The sequence below is a fragment of the Eptatretus burgeri genome, chromosome 3, assembly GCF_056783735.1.
Source record: "Eptatretus burgeri isolate ZD-2024b chromosome 3, Ebu_testis_v1, whole genome shotgun sequence".
Classification (NCBI taxonomy): domain Eukaryota; kingdom Metazoa; phylum Chordata; class Myxini; order Myxiniformes; family Myxinidae; genus Eptatretus; species Eptatretus burgeri.
This window is the reverse complement of record NC_140963.1, coordinates 136,549,119-136,571,618: the sequence shown is the minus strand read 5'-3', so window position 1 is coordinate 136,571,618 and position 22,500 is coordinate 136,549,119. Positions and strand designations below refer to the sequence as shown.

The 22,500-nt window shown below is 47.5% G+C and overlaps 1 protein-coding gene and 1 long non-coding RNA gene across 4 annotated transcripts in view; one reads left to right on the top strand and one right to left on the bottom strand.

Moving 5' to 3' along the window:
- The window catches only part of LOC147031073 (A disintegrin and metalloproteinase with thrombospondin motifs 15-like), an 82,716-nt gene that overhangs the window by 10,815 nt on the left and 49,401 nt on the right, over positions 1 to 22,500 (top strand). For all 3 annotated transcript variants that reach the window (XR_015056652.1, XM_085875779.1, XM_085875782.1), the window contains exon 2: positions 3,212 to 3,344. Coding sequence is in view for 2 of the 3 variants with exons in the window: in XM_085875779.1 (XP_085731905.1) it covers positions 3,212 to 3,344 (133 nt within the window). In the remaining variant the exon portion in view is untranslated. The remainder of the gene's footprint in view (positions 1 to 3,211; positions 3,345 to 22,500) is intronic.
- The window catches only part of LOC147031074 (uncharacterized), a 56,447-nt gene that overhangs the window by 26,449 nt on the left and 7,498 nt on the right, over positions 1 to 22,500 (bottom strand). The gene's annotated exons all lie outside the window — the stretch shown is intronic.

Here is a 22,500-nt window from a genome sequence, read left to right as displayed (position 1 = left end):
TATCCTCGCTGGGGTATAAAGCCGCCATGTTTTTTGACCTGGTCAACCATGCCTCCACTTGGAACAGGCCGCAACAATTTCTTAACGACAAAGTTTTTTTTCACTTTCCTTACTCATATTATTGAATGCCTGTTCATCAAAGCTACGACTCGCTGCATACATCGCTTTTGTAAGTACTATAGTTTTCAAATTAGGAGCTTGGAGCAATTTCATGGATTATATAATACGATTTTCCACAATCTACTCTCACGGACTAATTAAAGTAGATCATCAAAATATTATTTCGGTTTTGAGGATCGGATATCGTCCGGACCAAATAAGTGTCGAAATCGGTTGGGAAATCTGATGATTTAAAGAAATAACGAGTCTTATAACGAAGCCAATTATACCTATTTTTACTTTAAGCAAGGAAGGCTGTGTTCCCTCGTTCTTCATACATACACAAGAAAATGTGTAATTTCCAAACCATTAAACTTACCTTTTTCTACTGTTTGGAGAATTATATGGAGCGAACAAAAAATTTAGAAACGTGCCAAAATTAACTAGCTTCATTGAGCTATAGGATTTAATGCATTCACTGCTCGATCTCGTGCCCTGTCCTCTGGAGGGATTGCCCATCCATAGCGTCTGCCAGATCTGTGTCGATATTTTCAGAGGTTTTACGAGGTGCTCTACAGAGAATCAAAGCAAATCTGGTGAAAACGGACCTTTAAAAAAAAAAAGTTATAACGGTTGTGCGAACCCTGAACCAATGCACCACGTGATGCGTGCACAAATGAGCAGCCAAGATGGCAGATTATCTGCAATGTTTATTTCACGGGCAATTGAAGTCTCCAGGGTTGTTCTGCATTAAGCTGCAACTCTTTTGTGGACAAAGCAATTATTTGAACAAATTCAATTTGTTTCATTAACTGCTGCAAGTGCGGTGAAGACCGGTTTAAAGTTAAAGAGATCCTATAAGATATGCAGCGACAGCCTGACCAACTGTTCCTTAACAACCATTCAATTGGAGTGCTTGCATGAATGCTCAAGCCACTTGCCGAATGCCTTACAGTCGATAGCAGTATCACGCTACGTCCTTCTGAGTGAATCGTTCATTCACTATTGACGCTTTTGCCCGCCACGTCATTCAGAGCAAGTAGTTCGTGCTTCATCGCCCTGAGTGAGTGGTTCATGCTTCGTCACCCTGAGCGAGTGGTTCATGCTCCATCAGCCTGAGCAAGTTGTGAAATAACACGCAATTTCCAAGCAATTTGCAGTATTAACGCATTTTCTAAATTTCCAAACCAAATTTTGTTTTTTTTCCACCCGTCACATGCAGCTGTTTATTTAGATCATGTTTGTGAACATATCCCTAAAATGTCTATACAAATACGTTGTTTTTTGGTGAAAGCCACTCGTTTTGGGGTTGTTGTCAATATCAGCCAAGTGTGTGTGTGTGTGTGTGTGTGTGTGTGTGTGTGTGTGTGTGTGTGTGTGTGTGTGTGTGTGTTTCATAAAGCATATATATATATATATATATATATATATATATATTGTTGTGGAGCCAGGCGTCGGCTGCGAGCACAACCGCTAAGTGGAGCAGTCGGTTTGACTCTTCCGAACACCCGGAATCTGGATCGTACCTTTCGGAAAACTCCGAGGGTACGGGTCCCTTACCGGACTGTGAATCGTCAATAATTCCACCACGTGGGACAGGGTATTTTCCAAACTTCAAAATACCTAGAGACCCATGTGGCGAGCTACCGAGTATTCACACCCTCGACGGAGCTCAAATGGGACGAGCAGTTTCCGTGCTCAAACCGTGCCTAACCTGAGTGGATGGTTACCTAGATCCGTCGGTCCAAACGTACATCGACAGCAGTAATGGCCTTTTAAATTCTCCAACAAGCACACCTTGCTAAACCAACAAAGGAGGAAAGGATGAGGACGAGCTGAAACATTCAACAAATGGGGTATTTATTAACAGTAGGTGGGGAAGGAGGGAAGCACGCAAGGGCAGAGTTATCACGACTAATAGAGATGCAAGTATGTACAGCAAAGAGCACTTAAACAATTCCTACTTACAGACAGGGCCCACAGACAGTCGCACACCCAAAAGAAACGAAAGGGACCTTCCCGCCTCGTGCGGTCTTCGACGAGACGAGCGAACCGGGACGAGACCAACCACATCGAGATGCGACCAGGCCAGCGCCAGCGACGACACGAGACCAGAAGCGTCGAGCGATGCGTTCCGCGCTCAAGCAGACCACGCGCTCGAACTGATGGAGAACCAGACTCCAGCGACAGGATGAGATGAGAGCAGACGCCGGCGACAGGATGAGATTAATCTCCCCCGTTGGTCCAAAATCACCAACCTCTCTCTCTCGGAGGGAGGGGCCTCTCTTTCCGACCACTCACCTCCCGATTGGCCAGAACCATCGCGCGATTCCCTGGCCGCACTCCATTGGACAGACGCACGGTAGGCGGGGCAACTCCCACCCTTCTGGGCGGAGTTCTGAGCGGAGGCGTTTGTGGCTCCACCCAACCTCCTCACCTCTGGCCACGTGCTTAATGGCGATCGTGTTGAGTCGGAAACGGGGAGGGTGAGACGCCCGCTCCTTGCAGATTGGCTAAGGCAGGACGCCATGCCTATGTTAGGCTCTGCCCACACGCGCGCTTGCTGGCGAGCACACGATGGATGCCGCGAGCAGAGCGTTGTGTGAAAGTGAAGATGGCGTTGTTGTTGTTGTTATAAGTGTAAAAATCCTATCTATAAAAATAACTCAGTGCATGAACATTTAATTACCCATTAAACAAGGGACGGGACCCTAACTAAAAACACACAATTACTGATATAACTGAGCTATAGGGGACGGCTGTCTGTCTGTGTGAACAAGGCTTCCAAATTCGTAACAATATATCAGGACGGTGGTTATGTCTGGATGGAGTTTATCTCCGGCAGGCTTGGCTTTGGACACGTCCGGGCCATAATTAACGCTCCACCGCACGTCTGCCTTCCCTTCCTCTCACCTCACACTGTCTTCCTTCCCCCACCCCCTCTCTCCATCTTTCCCCCTCTTTCTCTCCTTCCCCCCTTTAGTATTCCCGTAAGGGAAGCGATGGGTGGTATTTGCTTGTAATAATAATTAGAAGAAGAATAATAATAACAATAATAATAATAATAATAATAATATACATTGACACTGATGAATGTTGCTTTCATTCACAGGATTTGTGCGGTACTCATACTTGTGACACACTTGGCATGGCTGATGTGGGCACCATGTGCGATCCACGGAGAAGCTGCTCTGTTATCGAGGACGATGGACTCCCCGCGGCATACACAACTGCCCATGAACTCGGTACGACCATCACTAACTCGCATGTGGCTTCTTTCCTTGCCATCTGGTACCAATCGAACAATAGAATTGGCTCAGCAATGAAATGTTGATTCACAGCAGCACAAGATTGTAAACTGAATACACATCCAAAAGAGGAATATGGGATCCAACGCACATAGCTCGGTGTTCTCAATGATGTTCGCTTGCCGGGGCCCATTTTCAACTGCAGTGGACAGCCAACTTAATTTCCATCCACGGGAAAATGTGTCCAGGCCCTGTCCGCGTGTTCCTGGCATGCAAAAGTTCCCGATGTTGCACTTTTTAACCACAACTGCATCATAGAGGGCAAGGCTTCTTGCATTGTTTTGGTATCGAATACACCCAATCCCATCAGATCTCAGAAGTGAACACACTCAGGGATGGCAGAACAGCTCAGACTTGGATGTGCTCGGCTTTAAACTGTCTGCTCTTGGTGAGATCTGTAGTGGAGATGGACTTCACCACAATATGCCATTCTGATGCAGTGCCAGAAGGAGGCACTGCATCTCGAATCACACCTATATTTTGAATGAGGATATAAAGCTGGCTGTCCAGTGTGCTAACCCGATGAAAAGATTCTGCCATTGTCTTTTCATACTTTGGACAAATTTCATGCCAAGTGCATAAATTGAACATGCAATTTAATTTTGAAGGGATATGGATGTAAACATACATATATATATATATATATATATATATATATATATATATATATATATATATATATATATATATATATAAATAAATGTGTGAAAAAATAAATAAATGTATACATATATATATGAATGCATATCTTGGCTGATATATATAGGAGGCAGGAGTAGGCAGGAGTAGAAGGAGTGGCGGCGAAAGGCAAAGAGAGAGGTGGCAAAGGCTAAGAAAAAGGCATATGACGAGCTGTATGAGAAGTTGGCTACAAAAGAAGGGAAAAAGGATTTATACCGATTGGCAAGACAGAGGGACCGAGCTGGGATGTGCTGCAGGTTCGGGTGATAAAGGACGCAAATGGGAATGTGCTGACGAGCGAGGAGGAGAGTGTGTTGAGAAGGTGGTTGGAGTACTTTGAGGAGCTGATGAATGAAGAAAATGAGAGAGAGAAGGTTGGAAGAGGTGGAGATAGTGAATCAGGAAGTGGGGTGGATCAGTAAGGGTGAAGTGAGGACTGCTATGAAGAGGATGAAAAGTGGAAAGGCGGTTGGCCCAGATGACATACCAGTGGAGGCATGGAAGTGCTTAGGAGAGATGGCAGTGGGGTTGTTAACCAGATTATTTAAGAAAATCTTGGAAAGTGAGAGGATGCCGGAGAAGTGGAGATTAAGTGCACTGGTTCCAATTTTCAAGAACAAGGGTGATGTGCAGAGCTATGGAAATTACAGAGGGATAAAGTTGGTAAGCCACACCATGAAGTTGTGGGAAAGAGTAGTGGAAGCAAGGTTGAGAGGAAAGGTGATGATTTGTGAGCAGCAATATGGGTTTATGCCAGGAAAGAGCACCACTGATGCGATGTTTGCTTTGAGAATGTTGATGGAGAAGTATAGAGAAGGCCAGAAGGAGTTGCATTGTGTGTTTGTGGATTGAGAGAAAGCTTATAATAGGGTGCCAAGAGAGGAGTTGTGGCATTGTATGAGGAAGTCGGAAGTGGTGTAGAAGTATGTGAGGATTGTGCAGGATATGTATGAGGACAGTGTGACAGCTGTGAGGTGTGTGGTAGGAATGACAGATCGGTTTAAGGTAAAAGTGGGATCGCACTAAGGATCGACTCTGAGCCCTTTCCTGTTTGCAATGGTGATGGACAGGTTGACGGACAAGATTAGACTGGAGTCTCCATGGACTATGATGTTCACGGATGACATCATCATCATCTGCAGGGAGAGTAGGGAGCAGGCTGAGGCGAGCCTTGAGAGGTGGAGGTATGCACTGGAGAGAAGGGGAAAGATAGTCAGTAGGAGTAAGACGGAGTACATGTGCGTAAATGAGAGGGAGGGTGGCGGTATGGTGCAGTTGCAAGGAGTTGAGGTGGGGAAGGTGGATGGGTTTAAATACTTGGGATCAACTGTCCAAAGTAACGGAGAGTGTGGGAGAGAAGTGAAAAAGAGAGTGCAGGCAGGATGGAGTGGGTGGATAAGAGTTGCAGGAGTGATTTGTGACAGAAGGGAAGCTGCAAGAGTTAAGGGAAAGTATACAAGACGGTAGTGAGACCAGCTATGTTGTATGGTTTGGAGGCGGTGGCGGTAAAAAAAGACAGGAAGCAGAACTGGAGGTGGCAGAGTTAAAGATGCTGCGATTCTCGTTGGGAGTGACGAGGATGGACAGGAAAAGGAATGAGTATATTAGAGGGACTGCGCAGGTAGGACGGTTTGGAGACAAAGTGAGAGAGGCGAGATTGAGATGGTTTGGACATGTGCACAGGAGGGAAGCGGAGTATATCGGGAGATGGATGCTGAAGATGGAGCCGCCAGGCAGGAGGAGAAGAGGAAGGCCAAAGAAGAGGTTCGTGGATGCGGTGAGGGCAGACATGCAGGTGGTTGGAGTGTCAATGGAAGATGTGGAGGATAGAGCGAAATGGAGACGGTTGATCCGATGTAGCGACCCCTAACGGGAGCAGCCGAAAGAAGAAGAATATATATTGTTACGGATTCGCGCCCGCCGGCGTGCTGACGGCCACGTAACTCGAATCGCGGCACGTCGCCCACCGGACGGACAATCCAGTCGTGACCCTCTCGGACTAACGCCGGGAACCAGTCACGGGTGGACCTTTCGGTCTCACCGCGATCGAGCCAGTCGGCCCCCGCGTGGGATAGGGTTGCTCGCCAAATTCGACCTACCTAAGTACCCACACGGAGGGTAGACCGGGCGATCGCACCTCGCCGCAGGTCGACTTCGGACACGGGCCACTTAAGCGACCCGTTCCGTACTATCGGGATAACCGAGCGGTGTTATTCGTCGACCTCGACGGTTCGATTAATTATCGGGCGTATTCAGCCCACTACCAACCCTTTACGTGAAGCAAGATGAGGATTCAATGAAAGAAATGACGAAGCGAAGCGGGAAACAGTTCAACACAAAGCACATTTATTCGCGATGAACAGAAAGCACACATATTCAATTCCACCAAAAGCACATAGAAAAGGAAAAGAAACACAATGCAATTTTACACAAAAAGCAAATGCGACAATGCAGATCTAATACCGATTACGCGAGCACACGGCAACACTTATACAATTTTACTTCACAGACGGCGCCGACAACACATATCCAAAACCAAGAAAAAGAAAAGAGAACCCTCAAGGATGAGGCGGGCCTGAGGCCGAGACCGGGTCGGGCCTACCCGTCTGGTGATGAGACGCGGAGCGGCGATGGTGCCTCAACTCCGCGGGCCTCGCGGACAGTGTCTGGTAGGGGGTGGGAAAGGGGCCCCCTTGGTCGCACTATCTCAGCGCGGGGGGGGAAACAGGAGGGGGTTGCTGATGCTCGGGGGAAAGGAGGATTTCTACTCTGCCTCGAGTCCCGCGTCGAGCGTCTCCACCTCGACCAGGTCGCGCCGTCGGCCTCCCTGGTGTGCAGCTCCCGGCACGACGCGAGCACCCCCTCGTCTGCCCTCGCCGCCTCTCCACAGCACCGTCCTCTTCGCTCCGACTCCAACGCACACGACGACGACGACGACCAACTCCTTCTTGCTTCTTCTTCCCAACTCCACCGGCTGCGAAGTCTTAACTCCCCCGACTTGACGAACGCGGTCGCTTATATAAGCCCCGTGGCTTCACTCTCTCATCTTTGACCCCCTGCCTTCGACCTTTCACCTCGCTCCCCATTGGCCCGAGAAAAAGTGGGCGTGAATGCTTTTTGATCCATAAATTTGCATATAGCGACCGCCCTCCAACGCCCTGGAGGCGGGGCCAAATCGCCCCTCGCTCACCGATTGGACGGAACAAAAGTGGGCGTGTGTCGTTTTTGATCCGTTTTTGGAGCTGAAAATCCGTGGTTTTGTACACGCTGTTCGGCGCGCGCCCTGCACGAGTCCAACACCGGTACCCACAAGCGGCGCAAGAACGGTGGCGATGCGACGGTTGCGAGGTGTGACGGGATAGGTCGTGGCTGTTGTGGTGAAGCGGCGTTGTGGTGGGTGGTTGATGTTGTGACTGGTGGTGGTAACAATGGCGGTTGGTCCAAAATAAAGATAGTAAAAGAAAAACGGCTATCCTGAAGAGTCGCAGCACGCATGAATAACATTTATTCCCTCTAGACAACGGGTTTGGGCCTAACTACACATATACTTACCGAGATATCTCACCTAAGGGATCTGAATGGTGGTTTGCGAATTTGGTAACCACAACACGACCCCCTCCCCTTTTTACAGACTCGTCCCGAGTCGTAAAATTCTCGTGTGCCATCATGTGTAGTTTTCCCCTAGTACATTTTACCTACGGATCCCTGAGTGCGACATTCATGGTATTCGTGTCCCCAAAATAAATAACCTGAGGGCTGCGTAACTACCTAAACAAACTCACTCACACGGACGACTTAAATAAAATTGCCGGCGCTAGGACAGACATGCCGGGGGCGCACTCATATTTAAAGTACATCTTAACCTTAACTTAAAAATTTTACACTAAACCATGGCCCAGGATCAATGAACTCTGCAAAAGAAAAGCAGTTAGCAGGGAGCCAGGCTGCTCGCATGCAGTCTCTGGCTCAAAACAATGCAGGTGACAGGGAACGTGGCTGGCTGCTCACACGCAGTCCAAGGCCTTCCTTTTTGAACTGAACGCAGTGAACCACAACGGTGCATGGGCTGCACAAACGCAGTCTCCGTGCCAGCTCAAGTGGCACACGCAATGAACACAACGAATGGATGGATGAATGGTTTGAACTGAATGCAGTGAACCACAACGGTGCATGGGCTGCACAAATGCAGTCTCCGTGCCAGCTCAAGTGGCACACGCAATGAACACAACGAATGGATGGATGAATGGTTTGAATTGAACTCAGTGAACCACAACGGTGCATGGGCTGCACAAATGCAGTCTCCGTGCCAGCTCAAGTGGCACACGCAATGAGCACAACGAATGGATGGATGAACACAAACACGGTGCACGGGCCGCCACTGCAGGCCCGTGTTGTAGCTGCCAACAGGGCAGTTCTTGCAGCTTGCAAACTGTTGCCTTGCGGATCCTGGCGCACATGGAAATGAACAGGGGGGGCAAAGCAAAAATTGAACGGGGCTGGTGAACGTGGGCAGTGGGCATGGCATGGCAAAGGTGAGCAGGCAATCGCAGCCCGCAGAAGAAGGCCGTCGCAGGCAAACACAGCCGGCAGATGAACTGGCCGGCACAGGCCTTGAAGAAAAAAACAGCCAGCCGGCAGATGAAGTGGGCCGGCACAGACCTTGCAGCAAAACAACAGCTGCCGATGAAGTTGGCCGGCACAGACCTTGAAGAAAAACAGCCAGCCGGCTGAAGTGGCCGGCACAGGCCTTGCAGCAAAACGACAGCTGCCGATGAAGTTGGCCGGCCTCTGCCTTGAAGCAAAACACGGCCAGCCGATGAAGTTGGCCAGCCTATGCCGTTCAGTGGAGGTTGGTGGAGGGAGTGCGGTGGTGCTGGCCACTTGGAAGGCGGGCTCGGACCTACCTACCTGTCTCCCTCCCAACCTATCGCCTTTGCCTGTCACTGTACATACCCACTCCCTTAATTTGTCAAACCCCAATTTAGCCCCAACTTATTTTTTTGTTGTTTTTATTTTTACTTCCCCACTATAAATCGTCCCCTAACCCCCTTTATCGTCCTTGTTCGGCTAACCTATCCTGTCACCTAGCCTACTCCCAACCCCTACGTTCCCTTCCCGGAGGGGAACAAGGGAGAGCTAACGTCCTGTGTCGAGGCCCAACTCAAGCCTCAGAATGGCCTCCCCAGAGTTCGGCGATCTATAACCAAAGTGGGTCCAGCGGCCCACAACGAGAGCGAGGGGATGGATGGTGCGGAGGGGTACACTTCCTAATCTACCCTATCCATTTAACTGTTAAACTACCCCGGGGCTTTCAACAAGCGCCTCTCGCTTAAACTATTGGTTCTAACAACCCAGATTCCTGTCGCCTGTGTTGGTGTCCTCACAATTTCGGGCCTCGCCCCCCAATTTTCTCTCCGTGCCCTCACACGGTCTCCTGGCTGGGACACGTGGCTCCCTTTGGCAGGCACGACCCTCTGCCGAATCTCCCGCTATGGCACCCCCGGGCACTACACTGCCTCCGAGCCTACCAGCTCCCTAACACCGGGGAGTGCCCCCCATGGCACCTCCCCTGAAACGCACACGTGGCAGGCTGGCTTCCCAGGCCCCTTTCCGAGGGTCACCCTTGCCCACAACACTGCCCACGCGGCTAATGGCGCCCCGGGCCCCCGCACCAAGCAGGCGCACCCGTGCCCACTACTCTATCCCGGCCCCCCATGGGCCCTTGGCCTACCACGGCCGACTAGCCTGGTGCCCGGGGTACCCACTCAGCGATACTCACCTTTCGCAGCCACGCTCCCAACCCGTCAACAGGGCTCCTGCACCCCTCCAAATGGGTTTCGAGCCTACATTCCCACCAACAGCAAAACGACCTCCATTTTTGTTAATTTGACTAACCCAGCTAACTCACTCTACACTGACCCCGGGGGTCCCTTGGGCGGGAGTCACTCCTCCCCCCAATCACTCATCGCACCATGCAATCCCCATTCGCTCCATACACACAGACCCGCTGGCCTCACTCACTCACCAAGCACATGCTTCCACTTCACTCACCAACTCTTCAACACACTCACCGCTGAACTCTGCCATCCTCCTAACTACATCCCCTAACTAACTCGTGCTCCCACGTCGTCCCTTAAACTAGTAGCACGTTCCTTTTAACACAACGTAGCTAAACTACGTCAACTCTACACACTCAAAGTCTGTCACTGTCTCCAAATAAATCATTTTATTTCCCAACCTAAAGCTCACTAAATCCCTCTAACTAATCCATTCCACGGACTCCATGAGGACTTACCCCTGCCCCATGAAGTCGGTCTAGCTAAGCTAACCCTTCCCCCTAACTAGTTTCCATCCTGTGCCCCGGGAAGGGGGTCTTCCACCCCTTGCCCAGGAATCCTGTGCACCCGAAAGTGAGGCTTACTGTTTTTGTTTTTTTTCATGCGCAGCACCAGCGCGGCAACTCGCGCACTTTGCACCTGCCCGTGACGTCATGCAGCTGCACGTGTTCCTCGTCCCTCCTTGGACGGTACCATCCGGCAGAGATACCCCTCCTGCCGGATTCCAACCACACGTGCAGCCATGACGTCACCGTGCAAAATAAAAAAAAAACACAAGCCCCACGTCTCGAGGGGTTCCCCACGCGAACACATATGCTTTGCCCGTTGGAGCTTAACACACACGATCGCGTGGAGAACCCGTCCGGTCCAAATCCGTCATCCTGCCTAAACTTTGTCCGTCCGCGGGATCGGCAAATCCACCGCTGGCGTTTCCGGACCGGGACTTCACTCTCGCAAGCGAGCACATGGTGGCCTCGTGCGTTGCACAGCACGGACCTCGTGCTCACTGCTGGGTGAACCCGGCACGGTCCCCGAAACAACTACAGCCGCTACTCGGCTTTCTCTCCTCTGTCGCCGTCTCCGTCTCCATTCCACACACGCACTCCCGCGTGTTACGACGCTCACACTCCATACCATTACATTCACACCGGGAGACGCGGCTGCGTGCTCCCGCATGCCAACCGACATCTCCCTCACATACCGCTCTCTCACACACACGGTCTCCCTTGCATCCGGCCGTTCACTCACGCGTGCCTCACTACTCACACAAACCATACTACTCACACACGCGGGGGCACTCAACCGCTGTACCTCATCCACACACCGTGCCTCACTCATACACGCGGGGGCACTCAACCGCGGTGCCTCATCCACACACGCGGGGGCACTCAACCGCGGTGTCTCATCCATACTCCGTGCCTCACTCACACACGCGGGGGCACTCACCCACGGTGCCTCATCCACACTGGCCGTTTCATCCACACACACGGCCTCACTCACACACGGTGCCTCACCCACACACGCGGGGGCACTCACCCGCGGTGCCTCATCCACACACCGTCCCTCACTCACACACGCGGGGGAACTCAACCGCGGTGCCTCATCCACACACGGCGTGCTGGGAAGCACGTACTCCGGCACCATCGCCACCACACCACTCACACACGGGGTCGCTTCCACACATGGGGACGCACTCACACCTTGCACCACACACACAGGGACAACCACACTGGGGATTCGTGTCCCCACAAGGTTCTCCGGGGCCTCTATACCCCCCAAGCTCTCCGTGCACCCATTCGCAGCACTCGTCCCCTCAACCTCGCAAAGCACGACCGAACTCACCTGGTCGTGATCCGCCTCAAGGGGGCATACTCCCTCCCCTTGTTTCTGGAGGAGGCTATCCAGCTGCTCACACTGGGCCTCCACCCAGTCAGCCAGCTCCCCCTCATGGTCCTCCACTACCTCTGTGTGTGTCTGTGCATCACTTACCCCGTCTGCATCGTGCAGTCTCTCCTCTATTTTTTCTGTCTCCCGTGTCTCTATACATTTATAAGTTTCTGTCGTCGTCACCTCGTGTCTCGTCTCACACGTTTTGGTCTCCCCATTTAATTTTTCCCTTTTGGTCACCGTCGATTCCTCTGTCACGACCCTCGCCCAACACGCCCCCCGAATTATTTTTTTACCCGCCTCCACCGCGGGCCTGTCAGCCATTGCACCCCCTTCCAGCTCGTTTGCTTCCACACGTGGAGTCGCCATTCCTATCTCCCTGGTCACGGCCTTCATGCCCGCCTGAAGGCATCGGCCCATGTTCTGCGTCTCACCCCGTAGCTCTTTCATTTCCTCCTTCATGTTTGCTTCCATTCCGTTTATTTGCTGTGTATTCGCATCCATCCTCGTTTTTACTTCATTTGTATTTGTATCCATCTTTTCGTTCATTTGTTGTGTATTCGCATCCATCTTTTGTGGATTCGCATCCATCTTTTCGTTCATGTTCGCATTTATCTTCGCTGTCATTTCCGCCAGCATGGCGCATAGCTGGGCCATGTCGGGTGCGCTTGAGTGAGCAGTTTCGGCAGGGGTTGGGGAAGGGTTTTGGTGGACAGGGGGAGGGGAGGTGTCATACACCGCGGCCGCTGCCGCACCCATTTCGGGCTCTGGGTTCAGTTGGACGAGTTCATGTTCCTGCACGGGCATTCCATCCTGGGCCATGGATCCTACACATTCTACATCCATTTCTAATACCCCCGGCTCCCGCTCGCCTTGAGACGCCATCTTGCTTCTCGTGAAGGGTTAATTTCGCTCGCTCGTAATTTGGAGGGAATCGGGGGTCGCTTCTCTCACCCCTGGACCGATTCCTGTGAATTTAGCTGGAGACAGGAGAGCCCGTTTTCCTGTTCTCCGATACCAGTGCCAAGAGGAGGGCGATGGATTTGTATCGCACGACCTGACACCAGTGTTACGGATTCGCGCCCGCCGGCGTGCTGACGGCCACGTAACTCGAATCGCGGCACGTCGCCCACCGGACGGACAATCCAGTCGTGACCCTCTCGGACTAACGCCGGGAACCAGTCACGGGTGGTCCTTTCGGTCTCACCGCGATCGAGCCAATCGGCCCCCGCGTGGGATAGGGTTGCTCGCCAAATTCGACCTACCTAAGTACCCACACGGAGGGTAGACCGGGCGATCGCACCTCGCCGCAGGTCGACTTCGGACACGGGCCACTTAAGCGACCCGTTCCGTACTATCGGGATAACCGAGCGGTGTTATTCATCGACCTCGACGGTTCGATTAATTATCGGGCGTATTCAGCCCACTACCAACCCTTTACGTGAAGCAAGATGAGGATTCAATGAAAGAAATGACGAAGCGAAGCGGGAAATAGTTCAACACAAAGCACATTTATTCGCGATGAACGGAAAGCACACATATTCAATTCCACCAAAAGCACATAGAAAAGGAAAAGAAACACAATGCAATTTTACACAAAAAGCAAATGCGACAATGCAGATCTAATACCGATTACGCGAGCACACGGCAACACTTATACAATTTTACTTCACAGACGGCGCCGACAACACAGATCCAAAACCAAGAAAAAGAAAAGAGAACCCTCAAGGATGAGGCGGGCCTGAGGGCGAGACCGGGTCGGGCCTACCCGTCTGGTGATGAGACGCGGAGCGGCGATGGTGCCTCAACTCCGCGGGCCTCGCGGACAGTGTCTGGTAGGGGGTGGGAAAGGGGCCCCCTTGGTCGCACTATCTCAGCGCGGGGGGGAAACAGGAGGGGGTTGCTGATGCTCGGGGGAAAGGAGGATTTCTACTCTGCCTCGAGTCCCGCGACGAGCATCTCCACCTCGACCAGGTCGCGCCGTCGGCCTCCTTGGTGTGCAGCTCCTGGCACGACGCGAGCACCCCCTCGTCTGCCCTCGCCGCCTCTCCACAGCTCCGTCCTCTTCGCTCCGACTCCAACGCACACGACGACGACGACGACCAACTCCTTCTTGCTTCTTCTTCCCAACTCCACCGGCTGCGAAGTCTTAACTCCCCCGACTTGACGAACGCGGTCGCTTATATAAGCCCCGTGGCTTCGCTCTCTCATCTTTGACCCCTGCCTTCGACCTTTCATCTCGCTCCCCATTGGCCCGAGAAAAAGTGGGCGTGAATGCTTTTTGATCCATAAATTTGCATATAGCGACCGCCCTCCAACGCCCTGGAGGCGGGGCAAAATCGCCCCTCGCTCACCGATTGGACGGAACAAAAGTGGGCGTGTGTCGTTTTTGATCCGTTTTTGGAGCTGAAAATCCGTGGTTTTGTACACGCTGTTCGGCGCGCGCCCTGCACGAGTCCAACACCGGTACCCACAAGCGGCGCAAGAACGGTGGCGATGCGACGGTTGCGAGGTGTGACGGGATAGGTCGTGGCTGTTGTGGTGAAGCGGCGTTGTGGTGGGTGGTTGATGTTGTGACTGGTGGTGGTAACAATGGCGATTGGTCCAAAATAAAGATAGTAAAAGAAAAACGGCTATCCTGAAGAGTCGCAGCACGCATGAATAACATTTATTCCCTCTAGACAACGGGTTTGGGCCTAACTACACATATACTTACCGAGATATCTCACCTAAGGGACCTGAATGGTGGTTTGCGAATTTGGTAACCACAACAATATATACATATATATATATATAGATATATATATATATATATATATATATATATATATATATATATATATATATATATATGGCAATAATCATATATATATATATATATATATATATATATATATATATATATACATATATATATATATATATATATATATATATATATATATATATATATATATATATATATATATATATATATATATACACACAGGGAGTCGTCGACATACGACCGATGCGACTTATGACTGTTCGACTTTACGACCACTTTACGACGACGCAAACTTTTTTTTTTCACACGATGTTTTTCGCACGTATCGTGAAATTTACGAGGAGAAAAAGAAAAACCATTCAAACAAAGCTCACCATGTTGACGAAAAAACAACTCCGGATACCTCGAGCGCTGCCCGAGCAGATAACATCGACGATCCACAGCCAAGCATGAGTGACCAATAACATGTTTTGTATTTTTGAATGTTTTTGCAAATACAGAACCATATTAAACCAATTGTACTGTAGTGCAGTGTTTGACTTGAACAAAGAAAATGTTAATGAAATACAGTCTGACTTACAGATCACTATTGTATCATTATACAGTATAATATTAAATAAAATAAAAAAATAAAAATAAAGGTTGTCCGACTTATGACCGATCGGTTGGAACCAATCACGGTCGTAAGTCGACGAATACCTGTATATTTATGTATGTATATATATGTATATATATATATATATATATATATATATATATATATATATATATATATAAATATATATGTGTATATTGAAACGCAAAAGAAGCTTACCACCTTTAAACCTTCAAATATCAACAATAACACTGTGTGTAGTAAATGTGTGAACTTATTTGTGGACAATAGTATCCTCACTGTCAGACAAAACGGTCATGGATGGTCACTTGAACCTTCAATGGTCACTTCATAGCACAGCTGTTGAACAGCCGTTTTGACTGTCAGTGATTAGTCAAGGGGTATGGGATGATTTTAATGAGCTGCACGTGATGTCTTGATATTGGCTTTAAAAAGGCCAGTGCAAAATGGGCATTTCAATCAACATGCCACGATTGTCAAGGGATCAACAGCAGTGTGCCTTGGGCACACTGCAAGGCGGATTGAGCTACCGTGAGGTGGCACGTCGCCTTGGCTGTTCACACCAGACGATATCGGCCCTGGTGGACAGAGACACCCTCCACAACTCTGCAGATGACAGACCTCGATCAGGGAGGCTAAGAGTCACCACTGCAAGGCAGGACGGCAGATGGTCCAAAGTCAGATGGCTTCAGACATTGAGGACTGAGTGGGACAGAATCCAGCAGCAATCCTTCCAAAGGCTGGTAGGCAATATGCGCTGACGATGCACTGCCTGTATCCAAAACAATGGTGGCCACACACGCTATTGAAAGGGGACTGACATTGCACCGTGCTGCTCTGTACTGTAGAATAAATCGGGTTTATCGGGTTTTCCGTGTGTGTGTGTGTGTGTGTGTGTGTGTGTGTGTGTGTGTGTGTGTGTGTGTGTGTGTGTGTGTGTGTGTGTGTGTGTGTGTGTGTGTCTGTCTGTCTGCAACGCGAGGCTCCACAGCACAAACCAGCAAAGCGGTTATTTTTCAAATGGTAGTCCTTCAAAAATAGGGTGTCTAGTTACCGTCATTTTTTATGAGTGCCAGTTGGCACTGCCAAAAATATATACAACTTTTAAAATGCTTCGTTTTAGCCTAAAAAAGCTGAAAACTTGCTACTCATGCTTCATTTCTTGTTGCAGAGAACCTGAAGTTTATTTGATACCAAGAAAGCTCCAGAAAAATGCCAAGACTGACCGTACAACAACGAACGAAAATTGTTGAACTTTGGCACCAGATGAAAAGTGTCATAAAGGTGCAACGTCTTTACTCGAGACATTTCGGTATCCACTTTGCGCCATGCACCAAACTTTCGGACAATAAAGTGCACCATCGCAAACTTTACTGATGTGGGAACCATCTGTGACCTTCACAAGGGTCACAGTGGTTGGAAGAGGACAGGTCGTGGTGAAGAAAATGTGGAAATGGTGAGACAGGCGGTCGTTCAGAGTCCAAAAAAATCGATTCGACGACTTTCTGCTGAGAGAAACATTCATAAGAGCACCGTTCAGAGAATCCTTCGCCAAGACATTCATGCCTTTCCATACAAAATTTAAACGGAAACGGTGCTTACTGATCAACAGAAACGCAAACGGCTAGACTTTGCAAATCGGTTCTCAGGAAGGTTGGAGGAAGATGCAGATTTCCTCAAAAAACTTCACTTGACGGACGAATGCCATGCTCACTTGTCCGGGGAGGTAAACAAGCAAAACTTTCGGTACTGGGGAACTGAAAATCCTGGTAATGCATCAACTGAACTGGTGCCTTGAGCTATTCTCAAACTCACCATGTGGGTGGCGGTTGGTTGGTATGGGATAATTGGTCCATAATTCTATGAAGATGACCAGGGACGCACTTGCACGGTAAACCAGAGGAACTATCGCCAAATGATTCAGGAATTCTATCTGCCTGAGCTACGTACTCAGGCCCGTAGGAGAAACAACCTGATCCAGATGAGAACCCAGTGGTTCCAGCAGGATGGGGCACCGCCCCATACAGCCAGGGAAACAAGGCGTTTTCTCAACCAACATTTTGAGGGCCGCTTTATCTCCCTCTACAAAGACGTTGAGTGGCCACCGTATTCCCCTGACCTTACTCCTCCAGACTTCTTCTTGTGGGGGTATCTCAAGGACAGGATCTAAGGAAACCCTAGGCCTCCGACTCTTGATCAGCTGAAGGAAAACATCCACCGAGAAATCCAGAACATTCCTCAGGAAACGTTTCCCAAAGTGATGGAGAACATGACAACGCGTTTGCAGGCAGTGATCGGACAACGTGGAGTCTACATCGAACATGTGGTCTAAAAGAAAACGACGATTCTACACCAAAATTTAAATTTTGGTGGCAATTTTGACATTGGTACAATAAACTTCAACTTTCAGCTTTCTATCCAGCCATATATCTTTTTTTTTTTAAATATATGTTATGACCATCCTCTTTGCAGATGAAAAGTTGTATATTTTTTTGGGACACCCTGTATAATATGTGTGTGTATGTGTATATATATATATATATATATATATATATATATATATATATATATATATATATATATACATATATATATATACACACACACACACACATATATATATATATATATATATATATATATATATATATATATATATATATATATATATATATATATATACACACACACACACACACACACACACACACACACACACACACACACACACACACACACACACACACACACACACACACACACACACACACACACACACACACACACACCGGCATTCCTCACTTCACGACCAAGTTCCGTTCCTACGACTAGGTCGTAAAGCGAATTGGTTGATAAGCGAGAATATATTTTTAAATGTTTATACAGTAGTATACTGTATACTGTAATAAACAGAATAGAGGAAATCAGCTCGAATATATCTTACTTAAGGCCCGGTCACACCTTGACGTTTTAGCCAGCGATGGCAACGTATTAAAATGTATGTAAAACGCTGGCTTACGTTGAACTTTTGATGTTTTTTTTTTAAAGATTCGGACGTATTCATAATATAACGAGTTGGTCTTATGTATAACGCATTGGTAATGGACACAGAACGTTTCGTTGTGTTATAGATAACTTATACCAACGAATGCTGAACCTTTTGTCGGCCTACACAACCAATGCCCAACGATAGTCTAACTTAGGCATAGCGCGTTGCACGCATCGCCGACGATGTCGTGACGTAGCCTATTAAAAGGCTGACGCACAACGATTCGAATCATAACTGCCGTAGAAATGGAAGTGACAACATCGCGGTCACACCTTGGCGATCTTGCCAGCGTATGCCGACCTAAGAAAAATGTGTCTAAAACGTTGGGGCACGTCAAATACGGTACGAGTAAGTTTGGTATATGTGAGTACAACGCTAAAGTACGCCATCATACGTCGTCGTAAGTAGAGTACGTAAAGAAATTTTAAACATGTTCAAAATTTTACGACGTACTCGGCGTATGACACACGTTCCGCATGCGATGGGGATAAGTTTTACACACGATATGTGGACACTTACACACGTCCACAAACGCTACTTATAAGCTACTCATAAGTCGAAACACGTCGCGGTAATGTCTTTTTTACACGAAACTTATTTCTAACTTATGTTTGACGTGCTTTGAACCAATTCTTTACGTAGTCCCAACACACATCGACGTATGTAGACGTATTCCAATGACGTCTTCTGGTCGACAAAAAAAAAATAAATGAACGTGTTTCTAACTTACAACTGCCATATAAATACGTGTTCCCAGCGGTTTTGGGAATTGGTATATAAAAATGCTGCTCATAAAAGGGGAACCCAACAGTGTTTTCGAGTCCTTTTTGAGTCGATGTCCATGTCAGCAGTAACAGTATCAGTATCAGTATTAGTATTAGTATTAGTAGTAGTTTGTTCATGTTGGCAGTAGTAGGTGAGTGTGAGGGGGAGGGTGTGGGTTATGATGGATCGTCATTGCGTTTAACGATTTAAATGATAAACTAAAAGATTTAAATGGCTGCATCTCCACTATTGAAAGTAGACGCTTGCGCTCAACAAATGGATTTTTTTTATACTCAACGACTTTTAAACGGTACCACTCAGCTATTTTCATTGTTTACAATGAACGATTTAAATTGCTGTCACTCGCCTTTGTTTTTTGACGCTGGCGCTCGGAAATTTTAATCGTTTCAATTGAACGTGCCAAATCGCTCAAACCCCACTATTGAAAGTAGACGCTTGCGCTCAACAATTGGATTTTTTTTACACTCAACGACTTTTAAACGGTACCACTCAGCTATTTTCATTGTTTGCAATGAATGATTTAAATTGCTGTCGCTCGCCTTTGTTTTTTGACGCTGGGGTTTGGAAATTTGAAGCGTTTCTTCTGAACGTGTTAAAACGCTCAAACTCGACTATTTTAAATAGACGCTGCCGATGGACAACTGGAATCATAGCCAAGCTAGACATCGAAGTGTGAACTTCCTTGTCATGCCGAAGAAAAGTTTGAGGAATGCTGCAAATAAGTGTCCTGGCCGTGGCCGTGGACGCTGACGCAAGGACGATCCATTATACCGACGTCTTTCAGCCTATGAGTAACTTAAAGGTAACGTCTGTCGATGTGTGGCAACGATCGCATAACGCCAACAACACGTTTATCATAGGTTAGAAATAAGTTTCGGGTACGCTAAACATTACCTCGGCGTGTCTCAACTTATGATTAACTTACAAGTAGCATGTGTTGACGTCTGTCAACGATCGCAGACCGTGCATACAACTTGTGGCCAGCGTAGCGGAACGTGTGAGTCATACGCCGGCATACGTCGTGAAATTTCAAGCATGAAAAAATTTGAGGACAACCAAAAAGTACAACGTTTAAAGCCAACGTACAACGACGTATGGCAGTGCTTTTCAGCGTGCTCTCAATGTTATCAAAACCCATAACGTATTCAACGTGTGCCAGCGTTTTAGAAAAAAAAATTCAAAAATCGGCATACGTTGGCTAAAACGTCAAGGTGTGACCGGGCCTTTAGGTTTGCATACTGTAAATACAGGTAATCGCATGTATTTATTCTGAATAAACAAAAGGTCGAAAGGAAACTACAACTTGATAACTCTGTTTTAATTTGCATAACTCTTACATATTATTTATGACATCGACATGTTCTTCTTCGTCAAACCCTTCGAAATTATTCACCAAACGTTTCAGGCATTTTTTCCATATGCCTTGCACACACTTTTCTGTCACTCCCTCCCAAGCTGATTCAATGTTCTTTATGCAGTGTAAAATGTTGTATGATTTCCAAAAATCACGAAAGGTTACTTCATCACTTTCTGTTGCTGCTCGAGCTTTGGAAAAAGTTGTGCGCAAATAGTGCGCTTTGAACGTAGCTATGGCACCCTGGTCCATTGGCTGAAGGAGAGCAGTCATGTTTTTAGGCAGATACACTACCTTTACATCCGGGTGTTATGCTCTTCCTTTTCGCCGACATCTTGTACTATGGGGTGCACAATAAAGTACAAATTTATCGACGAAATATGTCGTCTTGGAGATTGCGAACGCTAGTGTAGTAAATACCGACCGACTGCGGGAACGAGACTGAGACTGAGAAAGGGTGATGCGAGATGAGATGATTGACGCTGAGATGCCGCGCTGCCATTGCCACAACCAAAGTTCTCGTACAGTGTAAAATACCGACTGGTCGGAGAGCTGGTTGTAAGTCTGGGCGGTCGTTAAACAGGTAGGTCGTTAAGTGAGGAGTGCCTGTATATATATATATATATATATATATATATATATATATATATATATATATATATATATATATATATATATATATATATATATATATTATCCAAATATTTGGCAGTCGATGTCGTCAACAACAAAAAAAATTTTTTTGGAGATTTGTTCTACCCTTATCTGTATTTAAAATGGCGATTTCAGTTAATACAATGCCGATTTTGATGAAACTTGGTTGGTAGGTTCATACCATGACCTAGTTGTGTGCAAAGGAGAACCGTTGCTATGGACACCACTGTTGCCGAGCAACGGGACTTTGAAATTTTTTAAAAATCATAAGTTAATTTTTTCGAAAATAAAAAATCGGGCAATGAGCGACTGTGGGTAGTACATTCAGCCATATCGTGAAACATTTCCAGCCGGATCCTGTGAAAACTGACGGAGAAGATAGACTTTGAATGAACCCTGGTCGAAAACAATAAAAAAACGAAGTTCATTATATCTCAGAGACTATGAGTCAGATATACATGAAACTGGTATGGTAGGTTCATGGTATGTCCCAGTTATGTGTGAGAAAGAACCGTTGCTATGGACCCCTCTGTTGCCTAGCAACTGCTGAAAAACGTCTAAATGTGGGGGGTATTTTAACGAAAAAACAATCTGCACCATTAATCCTTGAAGCTAGAAACATGAATTTTCTTGTACTTAATCCTCAGGTCATTCCCCATCGAACGGGCCCATCGCGTCAGGTTCTTTTGGGTAGTCGACTTGCCATGTCCGCCTACTGGCTTGTGTGTGTATATATATATATATATATATATATATATATATATATATATATATATATATATATATATATATATATATATATGAATTGGGTAGTCAATCGAGTCTACCCATATTATCAGTATTTCCGTCGATATGTTTGTCTATCTGTCTGTATGTATGTCTGTTCGGTTTCAGTGCTCCGTTAATACAATGGCGATTTCGATGAAACTTGGTTGGTAGGTTCATACCATGACCGAGTTGTGTGCAAATGAGAACCTTTGCTATGGACCCTTCCGTTGCCTAGCAACGGACCTTTGAAATTTTCAAAAAAAATCCCCAAATTTTTTTTTTTCGAAAATCAAAAATCGGGCCACGAGCGACTGTGGGCAGTACATTCAGCCATATTGTCAAAAATTTCCAGCCGGATCCTATTAAAACTGTCGGAGAAGATAGACTGAATGAACCCTGGTCGAAAACAATAAAAAAACGAAGTTCGTTATATCTCAGAGACTGAGTCAGATATACATGAAACTGGTATATATAGGGAAGTATAGGGAAGACCAGAAGGAGTTGCATTGTGTGTTTGTGGATTTAGAGAAAGCTTATGATAGGGTGCCAAGAGAGGAGTTGTGGCATTGTATGAGGAAGTCGGAAGTGGTGGAGAAGTATGTGAGGATCGTGCAGGATATGTACGAGGACAGTGTGACAGCGGTGAGGTGGGCGGTGGGAATGACGGACCGGTTTGAGGTTAAAGTGGGATTGC